The following is a 22121-nucleotide window of genomic DNA, read 5'->3' as shown; positions in this document are numbered from 1 at the left end:
TGGGACTGAGCTACAAATGGGCCATGTGACTGATGAACATGCCATCACATGGCATGTGAAGTGGAATTGGCATACAGGGAAGGGCCCTGCAGCTTCACACAGCTAGTCCATAGGGGTCCCAGTTGCTGGACCTCTGCAGATCTTTGATTGCTTTATACATGTATCCCAAGCTCATCAGTTAATAAAGCCTACAGAATCCCTTTAATAAACACTGTCCATATCTATGAGACTATTCCAATAGGGTACATATGCATCATTACAACATCAGATATACTGAAGAATATAGCGTCATGATACATGTGCTTGCGCTGCTCCTCGCCGAATTAGTACTAGTAACACTTTTTCCTCATTACCCCATTCAAGTAGATAACATCACTGGTGGTGGGCCAGAATATTACATCTATTTTGCATTACAATATGTGGAACATATTACAACGGATACAAGCTAACATGAAACAGTCGTGTTACCACCATCTTCCTGAATTAGATATGGTAGAGCAATGAAATACTATAAGGCTGCTGTCCCTTTAACTCAGCACCAATACCAAACGTACTGTGATCAGGGTATTCTCTTATACGTAAAGCCTGAACGGCGCTGCTGGTGCTGGATGTTGTCACAGACAGCGCTAATATTCACTGCACATAACCAGGGACCTCCGCTCACAGCAGCGCTCAGACTCCCCCTTTTAGAATCTGGAGTTTTAATTGCATGATTGATGTGGAAATTAATTAATCTCAAAGTGCATGCTAATTGTTTAATTGCTCGCTTGATCTATATGGATCATTTTCGGGAATTAAAAGTAGCTGATTTACTCGGGCTATTGATTGAATGTGGCACTGAGTTATTTTGCTTGCTACCTGATTTGAAATTCCCTCAATTAATTCCCAAAACCTTTTGCTTCGGAGGCGGCGGGGTGAGTTTGCCCCTTCTGGCTGATCTATACTAACTTGTCATGCTTAAGAGATATTTATTATTAGATCCGGCAAGTAATAATGACACATTAATATTAGCAGAGGCTGTACATTTCTACAGAATGGATTGCCAACATGGAATTAAAACCGATATATTTGTCAGTATCAATTTTCGAAAATTCTATGGTGACCTGGGTGCACTAATGAATGGCGTTCCCCGCTCGCACAGCCGGCTCGCCAGTAGTCATTGTCAAGGGAAAAGTGCCCCACTATAGCTCGGCTTTTACTTTAACTTGCACAACCCTCCGTGGATGTAATTAATGAAATAGAAAACGGCTTTTATTTCATTTACTTCTGTTTCCTTTGAAGGAGAATATAAAGAATTGGGAAAGAACCTCTATCCTGGACACACCAGGCCAACAGGAATAATGGGCGAGTCTGGGATATCTGGCAATAGATGGTTGGTTAAGACAAATAACACTACAAGCAGCTACGTAGTATATAACAAGAAGGTCAAATAGCAATGCAGCGTAGTACAGCATATTAGTAGAACAAATGCATGGGGACATAAACATAAGGAGAAGGGGGAAGGAGAGAACAGACAAATGGGCGGGGAAGAAGGAAAGAAAGAGAAAAAAGGGGAGGGGGAGGAAGAGAGAGGAAGCAAGCAGCCCCAGCAACCACTCCATGAGAGTGACACTTCCCAGGCAGAATTCAACCCACCAGGTTTCTATAGTCCTGGCTACCCTGGTATCCAAGAAAGACTCACGTGTATCCCAAAGAAACACGGTGAGATCCTCCTAGCCCTGGATATCCTCAACCTTGTGGATCCAGAGAAGAGGAATTTGCAGTAAGGGCGGAGGAGGGCGTACATTAGAAAATGAAGAGGAATTTGAGGCCATGTTCTCTCTCAAACACCTCTCCACTGTCCAGCCCTCAGCTTTCCGCTGTGGTTTTTACTTGCTGACTAGCCACCGTTGATGGGGTTGAACCTAAGAGTGTCTCAAGCAGTGGCTTCTGCAGCAGAATCAGCCACAATTGAGCAGGACTCTTTTTTTCTGTGCCCAGCTTTAGTCTTTGCTTCCCACTGAATAGGAAGCAACAAGGAGGTAGACTCAGGATGGAATTTGGAGCCAAGATTTAGGGGAATCAGCCTCAAAACCAGCTCTAAATTCCTCCTTGTAACTTTAGTCTAAAATTGCTAAATAATCTGTATTCTGGAAAACAAGACTGTAGACTATGTTCTTCACTAATCCACAATATTCCGGTTTTTACCAACACATCTCATTTCCTGTTAATACCAGAACATAGGAATCTATGAAGGGATGAATTCTGCACATCTGATGGCTTCACACATGTATGCCAGGCTTCTCGAAAATTATCCCATGGCCAATTTAATCTGTATTAAGACATTCAATGTTCTAATTTTATTAATGATAAAGTAGCTGGTTACTTCAGTTTTGGCTCCCGTCCTTCCGTGGTGTACTGCCAGCAGATGAGACCGATGAGGTCATGGACCTTGGCATTGGCTATAGTCACCACCGTCATGGGCAGCATCTTGTCCTGACTAGTCTGCATCGAAAGATACACATCTATCTTCTTGGTGGCAGTGGTCCCCACATGACCCTAGAAAGAAGAAAAAACAAAATATTAGGTCATGGATCAATCCTTCTACCTAAATATACACAGGTAGTCAAAGGACCCAATTGTCTAGTTTTGTAGAGTTCCTCCGGCTGGGCATTTACCAACACAAACCAAGGTGACCTGCCATTCAGAAGCTTGAGAAAGTTGGGCAAATTCCAATTGAAAGCTCTAAGGGCATACTCATACTCAGAAGCTGACTTGTCCAAGGTGGTAGCTCGAAGCAGAGCCTGAGATTTCTGCTATACATTTGCAGTTTGCATTGCTGATCCACATACTGATGATATTCAAGGAGGCTTATTCAGTGTGAGATAAAGTCTGAATTTCCATTTGGGATGAAGTGCACACAAGGATTTCACAGCGGAATATGCCCCGAAATACACATTGAAAAATCAGCTATGTGAACATACCCAGCTTTCCAGAAACAGAAAAATATTAATGCAACAAAAGTCTTACAATCCTTACAAGACACTTGCAGTCAAGACACAAGATACCAGATAAGACTATGTTCATGCCTGCAATGGCGTCCGCTTGATGCAGAGTCCATCCAAAACAGGGAGAAAACAGCAGCCACCTGACGGACCTCATCATAGTCAATGGGATCCCTCTAAATCCTTTGCCATTCGTCTTTAACCAGATTTACTGTTTAAACTGTTCATTCTGGTCCATCTCTAAACACAAATGTGAACACAGCCAAACTATGGGAATTTATAGTAACAAGTAGTGAATGAGTTAAACAGTTCTAGGATGGTCATGGCCGTACAGCCAGGATCTTAGCGCAGCACTATATTCTCCCTACTTGGCCACGGTGACTTTATTTGCCAGTACTCGGATGACTATCGGCACTGCCAGCTTTGTGTTTTGCACTCGTCGCCTTTGTTTCATGCCGTTATTTATGTCCGAAGATGATATCACGCTGTGAAATAAAGTGCAAGTCTCTTTTTTCCCCTCTCTTTTACGGGCTTGTAAATAAACTTGCATCGGGAGTAAGCGGGTTCATTAGGGATCTGTACATTAAACCAAAGGAAAACAGCCACATAAAAATTGATTTGTTGCTCATCTACATGGCCAAACAAGGCTGCGCCTTTTAACTCTTTCATGGAATAAATAGCGGTTACAGGCCTAACGAGTGTCCCATTAATTCCTGCTAATGATCGTGTACTAAAGGCGGAAATATTTACAAGCTCGGAACGACATTTACGTATTCCTGCATAGTTTTACATGAATATTAGGTGTTATGGATTACGCAGCACTACACTAACAGGCTTGATTAATCGAGTACAGATTATATGGTTATAGTCAGAAGGCAATGAGAATGTCAGGCATTAAAGGGAACTTGTCACATTGAAAATTCAATCTGAACTGCAGGCGGCAGGTCACAGAGCAAAAAGAACTGAGCAGATTAATATATAGTTTTATGGGAAAAGAATCAGTATAACCTGTATTATATCCATAGAAATCTCGGCTCATTCAGAGGTTAGGAGTCCAGTGGGCGGTCCTACGCTATGACTGACAGCTCTGTATGCAGACTCGTACAGGAAATGCTTTGAACAAAACGGTCTACTGGACTCTAACCTAAGAATCACAATACTGGCTGACATAAGTAGTAGGAGAACTGCAAGGTAATGAGGAATTTGTATACTCCTCTACTGTTATTTTATAGAATTTCATTGACTTATCCAAAGAGCACTACTGTTTATGTGATTCCTTAAAAAGGTATTCCCATCATAAGGAGCAATGGAGTATCACTGGGATATACCACCATGGCTTCATGATCAACAGAATATTTGATCGTGCACGAAAGTAAAAGAATATATTTTTAAAATTTTTTAAAAGATTTCCAAGACTAGACATTAATGGCCTGTCCTTAGGATCAGTCATCAATATTACACTGATGGGCAAAAGATGAAGCAATAAGGGATGAAGGGGTAGCAGCTGCTACCAGGCCCTTGACCCTGAGGGGGCCACAAAGGTCCTTGGGCTACAGAAAAAACTCTAGCAGTATTGTAAATGGTATGAAGTAGGTAGTGGCGACATTACAGGGTTTGTACAGAGGCCCCGGGGGCTTTCATTCACACCATTGTCAATGGAAGTCTGGAACCCTCTGATATCAGCAAGTGTTGAACACTACATGTGTAGTGGCCATGGTGGGTTAGTGCAGATAAGCTTCCATTCAAACAGTAAGGGTCAGTTCACACGTGAAAACCGCCTAGCTTATTTGTGCGAGGTAAAAAACCTTGAGGAGTTTTTTTGACGCTGTTTTTTGCATTCCACGCGGTTTTTGACGAGGTTTTTGACGCGGTTTTCGCTAGCGGTTTTCGCTAGGGTTTTTTTTTCCTATATGTGCTATAGAAACTGCAGGCGAAAACCGCGCGGTTTTTTGCAAAAAAAAACCGCGCGGTTTTGTGTGCAAAAAAACGCGCGGTTTTTTACCGCGCGGTTTTCGCCTCCCATTCACTTCTATGCAATTCTTCAGGCGTTTTCCGCCTGAAGAAAGGTCATGTCGCTTCTTCAGGCGGAAAACGCTAGGAGGAAAAAAAAAGCTAGTGGTCTACATAGACCACCATGTTAAAGGAGAGGTTTTTGAAGCGAATTCCGCTGTCAAAAACCTCCCCTTTGCCCACGTGTGAACTAGCCCTAAGTGGGCAATGGTAAGCACTGGTGTTTTGCAGCAGAGAAGTCCTGGGTTTAAACCCAGCCAAAAATGATTTGTATGGAGTGGGTTAGTTCGCTTAAATGGGAGCTAAACTGCAATACTGCAGCAATGCCGCAACGAAATGTATGGCACCATATGCTTCTACACTAAGCTGAGCACAGCTAAGAAGGGTGCGGGGTGTTGGATCCTCACCAATCAATCTGATATTGAAGAAGTAGCTAAGCGTAGCCTACCAATAAGAGGTACTGCAAATAAATAAAAAAAAAACAACAAACCTACAGTGAAGTATATTCAACTTTTTCTTTGTACATTTATCAAAAAGATGGGCTGGTTGATCCCCTTCTGTAAACAACAGCGCCAGTAATCAACTGATGCCTAAAAGAAATTCATTCTACTGTGCCATCCATTAGTTACAGATTTTGGATGTGGAATTTCTTCATAGCGGGGATTCCGCAATATCAGAGTATTATATGCCAGTCTTGACGATCCCTGCATTACCGGAGGACTAGCCTGGCATAGATTTCAGACATCATTTACGCTCTGAAGCGCGCGCCTTCTTTTCAGAAAGTGACGATGGTGGCAGAAAGAACAATGCTTGGGACAATTTTAGTTGCAAGCCCTATTTGAAAGTTTGCAAAGCCAAGGTTGTGACTTTTTTTTTGTTAAATAACAGAAGTGACACTGATGATTGATGAATTTTCCCAAAATTTTCAATGTCACTACAAATAAGGAAAGTCAATTTTTCTAAGGCAATTTTTCTAAGGATTTCAGTTTCCCTGTTCCCTTTTAGAAACAGAAAAAAGGACGGATGAATCTTACAATGGACACAAACGTATCCAGACTCCATGGAGTATGAAATCTGCCATTTTTCTAGACATAAAAAGTTCTCCATAACATTTTTGTTTGGGATTTTTGCCGGAACGTAAGAAATGAGACTTTAGTCTGCACTTTTATGGGATTTATTTCCAATAGCCCCATTTAACACTATACTCATACTTATCACAGAGGAAATGAGATACTAAAACGTAACTTTTAACAAGAAATATAAAAATTCCGAGGATATACAAGTAAGTGCGACTAGCAATAAAGTAGTTCAAGCAGTCAGAATTAATCCAACACTTTCCTCTTGCCTCAACCTGACAGTAATAAGGGGTGAGAACACAATTAGTAAAGTATAGACTGGAGCCCCTAAACTTCACTAGAGGAATATATAATCCGAGAGCATTACTACCTGTCCATGCCTAAAAACTAATGCCTAAGGGTCAACGCACACTGAGGTTTTTGGCAAGGATTTTGGAAAGGAAAAAAATCTGCTTCAGGATTAGGAAATGGTTTTTGGATCATTTTTTTTTGAGGCATTTTTAGTTTTTTCTCCTCCAGCACAGTGTATGGGCTTTGTAAAAACCGCTAGAGGTTTTTGAAGTGGGTTTTTTTTTTTTGCAAAAACCGCTAACAGTTTTTCCGCCTCCCATTGATTTTTTCAGGCGGAATCCACCTGAAGAAAGGTCATGCCGCTTTTTTTTTTCTCCACAAGTGGAAAAAATCCACTAGCGGAAAAAAAAAATCTAGTGGAATACATATAACTCTGTGGAGAGGCCTTTTTTTGGAGGCGGATTCTGATGCCGATTCAGTGTCAACCCTAAGGCCTGCAGAAAAGCAAACACATGCTGCAGTAGTTACAAGATTCAGATCAATGGAACTGATTTTTAGTAGAAATAGTTGAAATTTCTACAACAAATCTTCTATGTCTGAATTCACCCTAGGTTGCCAATATGTTACTCTTGTTTTTGGGAAAGAAGGGTATGATCCAACAAGGTTTGTTTCTCGGCTTGCATAGACACTGATGATACTAAGTTATATACGCCACTCCATAGCTAGGCATATTAAATGGGTATTCGGTTAAAAACAAGTTATTCTCTATCCACACTGGTTGACAATGACTAACGTGCTTCTCTTAGGCGGACTCAAATTATAGGGAGTATTGTGGAGTAGGAGAGTTAGAGGCTGCCATACAGGTGATCATCCCCAACACCCACTCCCCAGGACTACCCACCTGACAGTAGAGAACCCAACTGTACTAAAACTAAGAAATGATTGCTCAGGAATGGTGGGTGCAGGAGAAAAAATTTCAACTGTGCTGGAAAAAGTTGAGCAGTGTCTATTGGAGGATGCAAAGAACTGGCATTGGTGGAGGTGGTGGAAAGTCCTCTTTAAATAAGTGCCACCTAACACATAATGTTCATCCAGCTTTTCCTGACTGGCGAATCCTCCTCTTTACTCCGCAAGAAAGACCAAAAATATACCCTTTAATAAGAAGCTAGATTAGCCGTTGGGAAGTTGGAGCTGTATTGGTGAACATATTGAAGTTGATTTCAACTTTTCCTTTCTTTTATCGTTGTGGGGGGATCATCTTTTAGGTGTTAAATATCTGCTGTAGAAACTTCTCCATTTTCAACTGTTCATTAAGACTGCCTTAAACACCCACAAAGGGAATCGCCTTGAAATCTATGAGCACACTGGGTAATGTGTGTGGAGGAAAGGGGGGCATAGATCCATCGGGCAACCCCCTCCCCTGGAAATTCTGGACGTGTGGCAGGATTTAATGAAAGTCCACCGGGGAATGTGTTCTTATTCTCCATTACCGGCTGATGGGTCTTGTGGAAAGGTTACGGTGTAGTCATTAACATGCTCCTAAATTATACAGCAAATTTGGAGCACTCTTGAAATGACCTCTAAGACAATTTAATTCTAGACTTGCTGGGAAAGTGCTCCGCTAATGTGACACGGCTCCGGCTGCTGAGGTACGGCGGCGAGAAGCACTTTCAGGGGACGTATGTATAAATATACATAAACGTGTGTACTTGAGTGTAAAGGTGGATAATAAAACCGCGTCGGCAGACACAATATTAAACAGCACATGGTTGACAAACTACAAAATTGCAATGTTTTGTCCGGGGCCATTTGTGCATTTATTTTCATGGGTCATTATGAATTCTTTGCCCTCCCTTTCACACCACAGAGGCTAAAGCTTACAATGTATTATGGACGAAGCTCCCAGAATCCTCTGCTCTGCTGGATGTTAATGCAGACGCACAAGGTCTGCCTGGGTTACCGGAAGGTTTCAGCAAAAACCTTATCAGAGACGTACGATTTCCAGGCAGATCCAATCATTTGTTATCAATTACAATTCTGTATGGATGGATTGGGTGGGGGAAGGGAGGGGAACCCAGCGTCGCTCACTACCACGGCTATTATTTAATTATGGGGCCAGATGGTTTAAGGCTCCGCTAGGCAGAATCTGCCGTGAGAAATACTTTATCTCCATTGCAATCATCACTACAACATCAGCTCCAGGGCTGAACTAACGCTCATGTTTTATTCCAGCCGCTCACGGTGTAGAAGTTAATTACGTATAAAAAGAGAGAGACAGGAGAGATTGCATTTCCAAATATTACACTGTCCTCTTATCGGCTCCTATAGTCAAAAGGTATACAAACAGTAGCAAAGGAAAACGCATCATGACCGTGCCCTGGCCAAAATAACACAAAGGCAATCACAAATGCATGCATGGCATGTATACATGGCAGCAACAGGTCGTATGGGAAGTGCCAAAGTATTTATCTGCCTGCTACATCTGAGCGTAGCCCTTTAAATGGGAGTCTGTCAACAGAACCCAGACCCGCAGATAGACAGGTTAGGGTCACCACAATCAAACATTGCTTCCCCTTGTGAATCGTTGCCTCTGTTGCCAAGATATCACCATTTTTCTCAATATGCAAATGAGCACTTAAAATAAACGAGGGAGTTACCATTTACCTCTTTGGAGCAATAACATTGCACTAAATAACTCATTAGCATATTGACAAAATAGATATATCAGCGTTTTCAAGGGCAAAATACTGTTAGACAGGTTAGGGTCACCTTGATCAATCTGCGAGGCTGGGTTGGTGTGCTGGTTCTGGTGACAGACTCCCTTTAAGCAGCCTAGTAGTTCTGTCATTATTTAATAGCTACATTGAAAAAGCCTGAAAAAACTTATAATTTTTTTGTGGACATAACTGTGTAAGGGCTTGTCTTGTAAAGTGTAATTTCAATGAGATCATTTAGGGGTACTGTTTATGTATTGACTAATATGTTAGTTTTTTTTGTGCAGATATATTCCAAAATCCACAGCTTTTATGTTTTAGTGAATCGAGCTGAAGGGCTTTAATTTTGTCGGAGGAGTTGTAGTTTTCATAGGCCCTATTTTGGAGTAAATTCAACTTATTGATTTGGGAGGAGTGACGGAAATAAAAAATTACATTACTAATACTAATATCAAGATGCTTCAACCTCTTAATAAATCATGTGCTCGCTCCTGCATTGGTGTGGCGGTCCACGCCAGTCAGAAATTTGTGTAATTTCCTCTGTCACTTTAGAAAACAGGTTTTGAGTAGAATATATATGTCGGCCAAGGTGTCCTCATCCACATCTGCGGAAGGTGGCTAGCAAGGTACAGATAGGGGGATATGTTGCATCTTTGCTGCAAGAAAGAGACTGGTCACATTATCACCCAATCTATACCAGAAAGCTGGCATTATTATGGATCAGCAATACTAATTATGTATAGATTAAATTCTTTATTTTTAAAGGAAAAAACTGTAAAGTCCCAATAGGTACAATCCCCTTAATGCTTCTATACATTGCACTACTATAATGCAATGTATTACTATTATGCCTATAACTGACAGGTTTGAATAGGTGTGTAAGCACATGGGCTGCAATATCACCCCATCAGCAATCCGTGTATGTGGACCAGGATGGACTTGTATAGAGAGGGTGCTTTTACTGTAGATGCCACGGTCAGCGTAAACCACAGCTGGCATCTGCACGTATATAATCCGCATGTTATGGAGGTTTATAAGAACAACCTGTTAACTGTAATGGGCAGGAAGAGATCCATTACTGCACAATGGTTGCATAATACAAAGAAGCTTTGTGTGGTGTCTGATCATGTAGTCATGTATAACGCCAAAGCTTGTAATGGTGCAAGTTTGTGTCATTCCCACGTGGCATTATACATATCCATGGAGGAGAGTTATCCTACAAATCACTTCTTGTACAGACATGTCCGTGTGAGTGTAAATTCACACTATATATCTATGGTAGTTTTCAGCCACTACTAGTAGAAGGCATAATAAGACAGTATGCAGTGTGCCGTTCAGGTCACCCATCAAGGGAGCGCAGGCAGCCAGAACTGGGTCATGTACTTTTACAACTACACAGTATCTTTGGTGCTTAATTTTAGAAGCACATATTAAAGGGGCATTCCAATCTCAGGATTATATATTGTGAGAAGGTGACAGGCAGAGTGCTGGATAGTCAGTAGAAGATGTACCGAGCAACTGACTTCTGTCTACTCCAACAATTCTTTCAGAGTGTGTGACAGTACAGGATATTGGACCGGAGCAATGATGAGCGGCAGAGAAACCCAACACCCACACAGGGTGGCAAGACAGGTCCCAATCTCTGGTCGTATATCCCAGGAAGAGTGCTGGAGTCCTGGTATATCTCACCCAGATTCCTGATATATGTTTGGTCCAGGACGGATCTTGAATAAGCTGCAGCCAAGGTGTAGGTCATAGGCTCCTTACTGAGCTATAAAAGGTTGCAAAGCCTGCACTTCATGGCAGATCCTAGGAGGAGAAAAAGTGGCTGGGTCTGCCCTGACACTGAGACCCCGATGTTAGGGTACCGTGTTATCTTGGTTGATTCATGTGGCTGGTAGTAAGCCACACGTACAGTTAGTATTTTCTGTTTAGTTAGTGCTCAGACGAGCAGGTTTTGTTTTGCCTTTCTGCTTGAAGTTAAAGGGGCTCTATCAGCAAAATCATGCTGATAGAGCCCCACATATGCGTGCATAGCCTTTAAAAAGGCTATTCAGGCATCGGTAAAGTTATATTAAACTACACCCCCCACCCCCCCGTTTTAAAATAATAACCTAAAAAAGAATGTGCTCTACTTACGGACCGTGCACGCTGGGCGGGCATTCAGGGTGTGTCTTCATCTTCTTCCCCGCCTCTTCTTCCTCCGATGTCTTCGGGTCCCGTCCTCCTCCGGCGCTTGCTCGCGGACACTGATAAAAAAAAAAATAGCTTGGGCGCATGCGCAGTAGCCGTAGTGGAAGCCGCGTGCTACTGCGCATGCGCCCAAGCTATTTTTTTTTATCAGTGTCTGCGAGCAAGCGCCGGAGAGGACGGGACCCGAAGACATCGGAGGAAGAAGAGGCGGGGAAGAAGATGAAGACACACCCTGAATGCCCGCCCAGCGTGCACGATCCGTAAGTAGAGCACATTCTTTTTTAAGTTATTATTTTAAAACGGGGGGGGTAGTTTAATATAACTTTACCGATGCCTGAATAGCCTTTTTAAAGGCTATGCACGCATATGTGGGGCTCTAGCAGCATGATTTTGCTGATAGAGCCCCTTTAAGGCTGTATTTTATTTTACTTATCCTGTGCCTGACGTAAAGGTTCAAAAATAATCCGATTTTTTTGCTGCAAGACTTGTGGCTCTGTCTGGTTGGGTCTGCACCACTGCTTCTACTGAGCTACCTTACTCACAATATACACAGGTGTGTGTGTATGGCTTAAAGTTAACTGAAGATTTACCCTGTAGACTGCTTTATCAATCATGCTCCATTTGCCAGATCCTGCCTAATTTGCCTCCACAGTGTTTACAGCTCATTGTCCAAATTCCAGGCCACCTCTGCTATATAGCTGCAGTGGTCAGATGATGACTGAGTCCCTGTTCCCAGCCACTTCTATTTCTTTCTCTTCAATGTGATTTAAGGGTAATGAGCCTTCTGTTAGTTCTACAAAGTGCAATTAACTGCTGAGCTCTGGCAAGGGCTGAAACAGTGCCGGCGTTATTTCTATATATAACTCCAGAGACTGAGACTATGTGTAGTTTAGAGCAGTCTTGGAGCCCACTTCTGGCCTGAATGGTGTATCACACAGGCTAAATGCGTCCACCAATTTGTCATTAAAACCAGGAAGTGGAGTGGAAAGGAGAGAGAGGAGCAGGTGAAACTGTGAGATTGGAAAACCCCTTTAAAAAGAAAGGGAATATTACGCCAGATGTATTAGGACTAGTGTTCTATATGCCAGTCTTAATAAAGGTACCAGTTCATGCAGTAATCAACCCCTGGCCTCTTCATAAATCAGGCGCAAGCCTATGCACCAGAAGGGAGTTCCTAACTGATGTGGATTTCCATTATATTTCATGCCATAAAGCTGGCATTAGTTATAATAAATATATCGGGCTGAAGCGCCCCCGCACCAGGGATGTGGTTCACATCTGGCACAAGAAAGGGTGTTGCGATACATGTGCACCATATTACCAGTCCTCTACGCCAGGGATTGACATAGATCCTTCCCATTGGTTGGGAACATAAAACTGCGTTTAAAAAAAATTACCATTAAAGATGAGAAATTAATTACAAATAATTACCAAATTGCTACACATATAATCGTCACACTGAACTTCACTTTATGTCTGTCTGCTATTTAGCAGTGAATACCGAGATGCTAATAAGTGACAGCAGACAAGACGTAATAAAACAAATGTCAACTCTTCACTTATTTCCCCTCATTGAAGGTTTCCTTATAATTTTGTACAAGTGATTTCATCATTTCCAGATTCTCTAATGACACAAATTGGCTCAGATGTTGCTGGAATGTATTAAATAAATATCCGAGCCTTGCATAGTATTGTGTTAATGAACTGATGGAGTAGAGGCCTTTCTTGATGGAAACAAAACAACCTGGGGTATAGAGGTACAGGTGCTGCCGAAACAGGAATCCCATTCCAGCTGTCAGAAAGAAAGACGGGCCTCTTCATTAATATCCTGTAATGCCAGAGTCACATACAAAGACATGGCGCACATGGTGCTTAGAAAAACACCAGCTAAGTGTGACACCTGGTGCCAAAATGATACCATTAGTGATTACATTGTCTTCATATACAAGGAAAATTCTAGACTGCTGGAGAATTTCCATGAATTACTGACAGAGTCTATATTTAGTGAAATATGAGACATCCCAATGCACAAAAATAAAAGAGTATTGTTAGGTTTATTTTAATTTACCAGTTAGCTTCCATGATCCCTCCATATAGCTAGAAAGCCGTAATCCTCTCATTACGGACAAGAGCCAAATAACCTCTGTTACGGCCTTATAGGAAACCCCCCATAGATGAGTTTCTGTACAAACTGTGAAGCCAATTGGGGACTGGTGTGAGTGTATTCCCTACAAACTTTATAAACAGTAATAGTTATGGTGGTTGTCCAGGCCCATAAAAGTAATTAAAGGGTTTATCTGCTTTTTCAAAACTGATTTCCTATCCATAAGACGGGACATCCATTTTAGATTGGTGGAGTCTGCTGCAAATCAGCTGTTTCCCCTGTGAGTACCGCTGTGCTCACGCGCTATACTTATAATAGTGGTGGTTGCGAGTACTGCAGTAGTGTCTCATTCCAGTCTAGGAAACATCTTAAAAGGTAAGACATTCATTTTGAGATTTTAAATGCAGATAATCCCTATAAGAAGAAAAAAAAAGGATGCTCACCTCACCCATCCCCTGCTGCTCCCCTTTAAAAAAGCACAGCGACAAAAAATATTCTCTGGCCAATTGGTAAAGTACATGATTTCCAAAAAATCCAGGATAAAACTTGCCAGCTACTGCCGAAGAGACTTCAATGGAAAACAAATATCTGTAGCTTTAAAATTTAACTTTTATTTTCGTCCATAAGTTAAAACAGTTACATAGTAACTTGGAGTCTGGCCTGCTGTATACAAGGCGACGCGTTTCGGAACTACACGTTCCTTCGTCTCGGCTCAGCTCAATGCACTAACACAGGTGCTTAAAAACAACAGACAAGGTCCCGCCTCCTTACAAAAGATTTAACCCCATAAATAATACCCATTAACCAACAAGATCATAAATATTGATACATAAACATATACACATTTTACTACATAATCACATTAACTATGATAATAATCGGTATAAGTATAGGGTTGTGAACGAAAAAATACATATAAATACTGCACAAAAACTGATGCGTATGCAGAACAATCGCTGAATATGAACCAGATCCAATATAAAGCACCATAAAAGACTTGAATCCATGCCATGATACTCATATAGGTGAAATGAACCTGGATCGGATGAAAGAAATGACCAACCCAGAAAATAAGAGTGTTATAATCGGCGATAACAATATCGCGTCATCAAAACACTCTAATGATTAAAGTACATAAATGCCAAAACACATTGACAGCATCAACAACAATGAAAAGTATATAGATATAAATACTACTATAAGATCCACATTGTTAAAAAATCAATGTATGATATATAAACAAAACATATAAAGGAGCCAAAATGGTAAAGGCACCACTAACCGAACATATCCCACACGATCTAGCTGATGTCATGTGATCATCAACAAACCCACATGACCGCTTTATTACATGGTCCGAGCAGCAACATCATTACTAGGTAAGTATTAATACAATATATTGAACGATGAACGGCCATGTTAAAAAATGACTTAATATATATAGGCCAAATCAGATCTAATATTTAAACCATTGGGAGATCGAGTGTTTAACGTTTTAATCCAATGGGCTTCTCTAAGTAATACCTTTTTATGCCAATCTCCACCCCTAAGAGGGCGTGCAACTTTCTCGATTGCATAAAATTTAAAATTGGAAGTGCTACCTTTATGTTTATGAGTAAAATGTTGAGCTGCTCCTGAGATATTGGTTTGATTGTTGTTAATGCTGCCAATGTGTTCCGACATACGTCTTTTGAGCTGTCTTATAGTGCACCCTACATATTTAAGTTGACACTCCGAACATTCAATTATGTACACCACATGATCGCTTGAACAGTTAAGAAAAGATTTAATCGCATATTCCTTACTGTTGTCAGAATTATGAAACGTTGTAATTTTTGTCGCATAACGACACATATTACATCTCGCTGTGCCACATTTGTAGAATCCTTGAATGTTAAGCCAAGTGGCAGATTGTCTATGTTCTTTAATATAAAGACTAGGGGACAAATGGTCCCTAAGACTTTGACCACGTCGGGCTACTACCTGTACACCTCCTTCGAGAATTTTTTTAGTTGCAATGTCCTGCGACAAAATGGGCAAATTTTTCATAATTATACGTTTAATCTGAGAAAATTGATTTGAGTATGGTGTAGAAAATACCATTTTGTGAGACCCATATATTTGACTCTTTTTATTAGTGGAACTACGTAACAAGGAATCCCGATTCGTATTATCAACTATATTTAATGCGCGTTTGAGGCTCCAATTCGGATATCTTCTCTGGCGCAGTCTGTTTAATGTATCATATTTTTGTATCTGATACTCTGAAGGATTCGAACAGGCTCTACGGGTGCGCAACAATTCACCCACCGGTATTGCTTTAAGAGTATGAGCTGGATGTAAGCTGGTTGCCAAAAGAATATTATTTCCAGCCGTAGGTTTACGATATAAGGAAGTTTCAACTGCCCCTGTACTACTGTTTCCTTGTAAGGTGATGTCTAAAAAGGAAACAATAGTTGGATCCGTGGTATACGTAAACTTTAAATTAAAGTTGTTTGAATTAAGATAGGTAACAAAACATTGGATACTCATAGGGTCTCCTCGCCATACCACCAAGACGTCATCAATGTACCTACCATACCACATGATGCTGCCAAAAAAAGGATTATTAATAGAAAAAACAAAATCCTCCTCCCACCACGCAAGAAACAAATTAGCGATGGATGGTGAAAAAGGGGCCCCCATAGGGGCTCCTTTAATTTGAAGATAAATTTGACTGTCAAAACTAAAAAAATTGTGCCTAAGCAAAAAAGCTGTAACTTCTAATACAAATTCCGATAATATGGGAGAAAATTTACTATATTTCTGTAAATGATATTCCAAAGCAATCAAGGCAGCATCATGCGGTATGCTAGGATAAAGCGCCTCTATATCACAAGTAATCCAACTATAATTGGATCTCCATATAAATTTTTGAAAAAACTGAAGAACCATTTTTGAGTCTTTTAAGTAACCTGGGGTTCGCTGTACTAATGGTTGTATGAGTGAATCCAACCATATGCATAATTTTTCATTTAAAGAGCCTATACCTGCTACTATTGGTCTCAATGGAGGAGGAATCCTCCCTTTATGAGTTTTGGGAACTCCATGTAGTATAGGCATGATAGGATGTTCCGGTATTAGGTGTTTCGATTGGGATTCCGAAAAGATGCCCAATGTAACACCTTTATTGACAAGTTGTTGTAACTTCACCTGAAAAACAACAGATGGATCTTTGTCAAGTGGTCTATAGGTGGTACCATCTCGCAAGATCTCCAGACAACCTTCCCGGTAATCGTCACTATTCATTATGACGGTCTTCCCATCTTTATCCGCCTGCTTGATTACTATTTCTTTGCGCTTTTTTAGATCATATAATGTCTTAAACTCATGTTTGGATAAATTAGGTTTTCTGTTATGAATTCGCATATCAACTCTAAGAGCTTCAAGGTCCGACTCAACAGCCGACTGAAATTGGCTGTACGACTGAGCCCGTGATCCTATTGGGTAAAAATTTGAATTGGAACCCGAAGCTCCTACACAATGTATAGAAGCATCATTCATAGGGACACTTTCATTTGATAAATGTAATAAGCCCAACAGAGTGACCTGTTCCTCAAACATCATCCCAGCAAAATTATTAGTAACATCACCATTGATATTGCAAACAGAAACATCCTCAATTAAATCCTCACTAGCATTTGTAATGGACTCCATATAAAAATGTCGTTTAACCGTCAAGAGTCTTATAAATTTATTCACATCTAGTAAGGTCGAAAATAGGTCAAAATTTTGGTCTGGGACAAATTTCAGGCCACAAAAATTACAACGTTTCATAATTCTGACAACAGTAAGGAATATGCGATTAAATCTTTTCTTAACTGTTCAAGCGATCATGTGGTGTACATAATTGAATGTTCGGAGTGTCAACTTAAATATGTAGGGTGCACTATAAGACAGCTCAAAAGACGTATGTCGGAACACATTGGCAGCATTAACAACAATCAAACCAATATCTCAGGAGCAGCTCAACATTTTACTCATAAACATAAAGGTAGCACTTCCAATTTTAAATTTTATGCAATCGAGAAAGTTGCACGCCCTCTTAGGGGTGGAGATTGGCATAAAAAGGTATTACTTAGAGAAGCCCATTGGATTAAAACGTTAAACACTCGATCTCCCAATGGTTTAAATATTAGATCTGATTTGGCCTATATATATTAAGTCATTTTTTAACATGGCCGTTCATCGTTCAATATATTGTATTAATACTTACCTAGTAATGATGTTGCTGCTCGGACCATGTAATAAAGCGGTCATGTGGGTTTGTTGATGATCACATGACATCAGCTAGATCGTGTGGGATATGTTCGGTTAGTGGTGCCTTTACCATTTTGGCTCCTTTATATGTTTTGTTTATATATCATACATTGATTTTTTAACAATGTGGATCTTATAGTAGTATTTATATCTATATACTTTTCATTGTTGTTGATGCTGTCAATGTGTTTTGGCATTTATGTACTTTAATCATTAGAGTGTTTTGATGACGCGATATTGTTATCGCCGATTATAACACTCTTATTTTCTGGGTTGGTCATTTCTTTCATCCGATCCAGGTTCATTTCACCTATATGAGTATCATGGCATGGATTCAAGTCTTTTATGGTGCTTTATATTGGATCTGGTTCATATTCAGCGATTGTTCTGCATACGCATCAGTTTTTGTGCAGTATTTATATGTATTTTTTCGTTCACAACCCTATACTTATACCGATTATTATCATAGTTAATGTGATTATGTAGTAAAATGTGTATATGTTTATGTATCAATATTTATGATCTTGTTGGTTAATGGGTATTATTTATGGGGTTAAATCTTTTGTAAGGAGGCGGGACCTTGTCTGTTGTTTTTAAGCACCTGTGTTAGTGCATTGAGCTGAGCCGAGACGAAGGAACGTGTAGTTCCGAAACGCGTCGCCTTGTATACAGCAGGCCAGACTCCAAGTTACTATGTAACTGTTTTAACTTATGGACGAAAATAAAAGTTAAATTTTAAAGCTACAGATATTTGTTTTCCATTGAAGTCTCTTCGGCAGTAGCTGGCAAGTTTTATCCTGGATTTTTTGGAAATCATTACCAGCAGGGTTGTGTCCACCTGCAAGCCGTGCTCCCCGGAGGACTCTATATGATCAAGTTTTCTATACGGTGAGCTGATACATACTTTTTTCTTTTTGTATTGGTAAAGTACATGATGTAGATTATAGTGATTGTCATGGTTATATTTGTACAATTTTCATTCCCTCCTGGTCCTCAGCTATGTCAGTCATATGATCAGCAATAAGACTTTCCAACTCACACAGAAGTGGAGAATTACTTACCAGCCTTCAGGTCTTCTTTGTTGCCAGAGGGTGTAACTGATGTATGTGGAGGCACCAAAACCGATATCCAGCCTATAGCTTGGTGTATATAATGATAATACATCTAATGGAGGCCAAAGTTCCTGCCACCAGCACGCTCTGACTATGCCCTTTTTCAGAAAGGTACAACATGGATAGATCACTAATATCTATGTCCTGGAAAAAAAAAAAAAAAAAACCCTTAAAGGGGTTGGCCACTTTCAGACCAATATTGAGAAACAAATGTTATAGTTTGTACAATAAAAGGATGTACAATTTTCCAATATACTTTCTGTATCAGTTCCTCACGGTTTTCTAGATTTCTGCTTGTCGTCATTCATTCTGTTACTTCTAGTGGATAAAAGTCTGACCATGGTCATGTGATTTACGGTCCATGGTCATGTGATGAAGACACAGGTGCACAGCTGATTACCAGGCAGATGTCTGATTATTGTGCTGTGACTATAAGGAGCGGCACCTGTGCGCTCATCACATGACCATGGACTGTATATCACATGACCATGGTCAGAGTTTATCCACTAGAGGTAATCAGAATGAACGACAGTGAGCAGAGATCTAGAAAACTGTGAGGAATTGATACAGAAAGTATATTGGAAAATTGTACAACTTTTTATTATACAAACCATAACATTTACCTCTCAATATAGGTCTGAAAATGGACAACCCCTTTAAATCCTTTCCCATAAAACTATACATCAATACGCTCAGCTGGTCCTGCTCTATAACATGCTGACACTAAACCAGAAGCCATGGTCAACATATCAGGTTTCCTTTAAGATGTTGAATGCATCATCCTACACTGAAAGAAGTAATCCATCATTGGAGGCACTCTTTAAAAAGTTTATTTCACCTGTTTTCCTCGTATTTTAAAAATTTATATAAATTTGGTTACTGTGCTCTAAAGCAGACTATAGACATAAGACGAAGGTTGGCTGAAACTGACCAGTTACAGTAGACAATGTAATGTTTCCATGGGCAGTCCAACTGACACCCAATATTTACAGCCAAGGTGCCAAGGGAGAGAACGAGAGATCAATATTTGGTATGACAGACCTTTGGAGGAGGAGGAGTCCTTTAAGTGATAATATAGCCTTGATCTCAACATCATACAGTCCGTCTGGCATTTCATGAAGAGACAGAAGGATTGGGGAAAGCCAACATCCACAGATCTGTGCTTGGTTCTCCAAGATGGCGGGAACAACCTCTCTGCGAGATCTTTCAATCACTATCTGCAAGAGTACCGAGAAGAACTGATGGAAGGCAAAGGCCACACCTAATATTGATGGGATTTAGATACCTCACTTCCTTCATTCACTTAATTTTGTTAATTGACAAAAACTAAATCCTTTAGGTTTTCAAAAGTAGCTGTACAGCTATTTCTCCACTCCAGCCTAAAACTTTTGTACAGTTCTATGTATATAGATATTATACATAGAGACCTATACATTCATATAAGTACTCCAAGACCATGGTCTCTATGTAGCGGCTTGCTTCAGTCTTTCCATAACAGAAATGGCCTGCTCTTTCCCCAATAATCAGGTGAAACATTGTGCATTAATATGCTGGGATCCGATGTGTTAATTTGATGTAACGTTTTTTTTTCCGCCTTGACAATGTGTCATTAATTTGTTCGTGGGCCGTGCTTGCTCTGGAACGGTGACAGACTCAAATGTTGGGTTTCTTTATCCTGATCGTTTTTTTTCGGCACGCCCCAGCCTGCTGCTTTCCTATGGACTGCTGTTAATTTGTAATGAACTGGCATTCAGGAGGGCGCCTTGATTTTTAATTCCGACTGTGTCAGATCCTTCAGGAAAATTACAAGTTTCTCTCGTTGCAATTACTGCCAAGCTCCACTGATGAGAGGTTTACGAAAACTGCGCCTTTGTGAAGCAGGCTGGATGTAATCGCCTGAAACGGGTTTATCTCGACAGAAAAACAGAATGCGGGGTTTTTCTCCTTTATTTAAAAGGCATCTCTTAACCCTTGGAAACTTGCGACCCCCCCTCCTTCCCGGTAAAAATCTCAATTTTGCTGTCAGCTTAATTAGTGAGTACTGTAGAATAAGAGTGGTAAATAGCTTGACATTAGCATAACATGCCACAAATACTGTAATGTGGAAAATAGAAAGAGCCGTGAACAAAGAAGGTGCAGCTCAAAGGGCTCTGAACCCTATAGTCATAACCGCTAGACTACTCCCTCTTACCACAATGCATTCAATCATAAAATTATTGAGGTTCATTGATATCGAAGAAATAACAATTGTTAGCTCCTACAGCTCTAGAGAGGGGGGGGGAAAAGTCACACAAGCAAATGTTATTAGAGAAAATGGGAAAGACAGGAATTTGACCCAGATTAAGTAGACTTCTATGCTGCAGATCCAAGGCGAGGTCAGGATTCCGCTTGCTCGTTGGGTTGGTGGGCCTGGTGGGTTAGTGGCACTAAGAGAAACTATCTTTACAGAGAAAGAGCTGAGAGTTATAAGTATTGTACAAACACCTCTATACACTTTTTTTTAGACTTAGCAGCTCTGTTGACTGAACAGAAAAATATTATGGGTTATAGATTTTGTAAAGGACAAGTTGATCCAGAATTTATTTTACCCTGACGTGGAGCAATTGTCCTAAGTCTCAAAGGGTTTTTTGCCTTCCTCTGGAACAAAACTGTACGTTTGGATATAGGTTGGACTTGATGGACCTGTGTCGTCATCCAACCTCATCTACTATGCAACTATGTGGCAGGACAATGTCACTTGTGCTATATGCCTGCATATTAAAAGGGTGATACACCTCTGTAATATTGAAGGCCTATAGCTAAAGAGAATCTCATCAGAGAACACAGATAGGTCAGGCTCACTTGAATGTAACGCCTATTTCCCCATAAAAATTTGCTGCCAATTCAGCAGTGCAACTACAAGAACACAAGACCATAAATGAATGAATGTTGGAATCTGCATCTAGAGGGCTAGGACCCACACATGGCCACAAATAAATGACGTAGGCTTATGTATGTGCAACTTGTGTCTATCAGGCATTAATAGCATAGCCATAAATCCTGAGATGGGAATACCCTTTTCAGAGTAAGCACTCCCATGAGCAGGTTATAAAGATACATGATGTAGTGTAAGTAATCTTATCACTCCATTCTGGTCCTCAGTTGTGTCATGTGGTCAGCAAAAACATTCTCTGACTGGCTCAGCATCTTCTTATGTAAGAACAGGAAGCCAGGTTCTCCATTTATTCTTGTGCTGCTCACAAGAAAAGTGTCATAGAAACTGACTGAACTGACTTCTAGTCTATACGTAAGACACCATCATTTGGAGAGTCCGTGTCAGTCACATGACACAACTAAGG

At 40.5% G+C, this 22121-nt stretch overlaps 1 protein-coding gene across 1 annotated transcript in view; it reads right to left on the bottom strand.

The window, feature by feature from the left end:
• Window positions 1–22121, bottom strand: part of MAPKAP1 (MAPK associated protein 1) — a 131748-nt gene that overhangs the window by 74358 nt on the left and 35269 nt on the right. The window contains exon 5 of the mRNA XM_075260198.1: window positions 2366–2538. Coding sequence (XP_075116299.1) covers window positions 2366–2538 — 173 coding nt within the window. The remainder of the gene's footprint in view (window positions 1–2365; window positions 2539–22121) is intronic.

The sequence above is a fragment of the Leptodactylus fuscus genome, chromosome 11 (assembly GCF_031893055.1).
Source record: "Leptodactylus fuscus isolate aLepFus1 chromosome 11, aLepFus1.hap2, whole genome shotgun sequence".
Classification (NCBI taxonomy): Eukaryota; Metazoa; Chordata; class Amphibia; order Anura; family Leptodactylidae; genus Leptodactylus; species Leptodactylus fuscus.
Note: the sequence above shows the minus strand (reverse complement) of the source record. Positions and strands in the feature narration are given on the sequence as shown.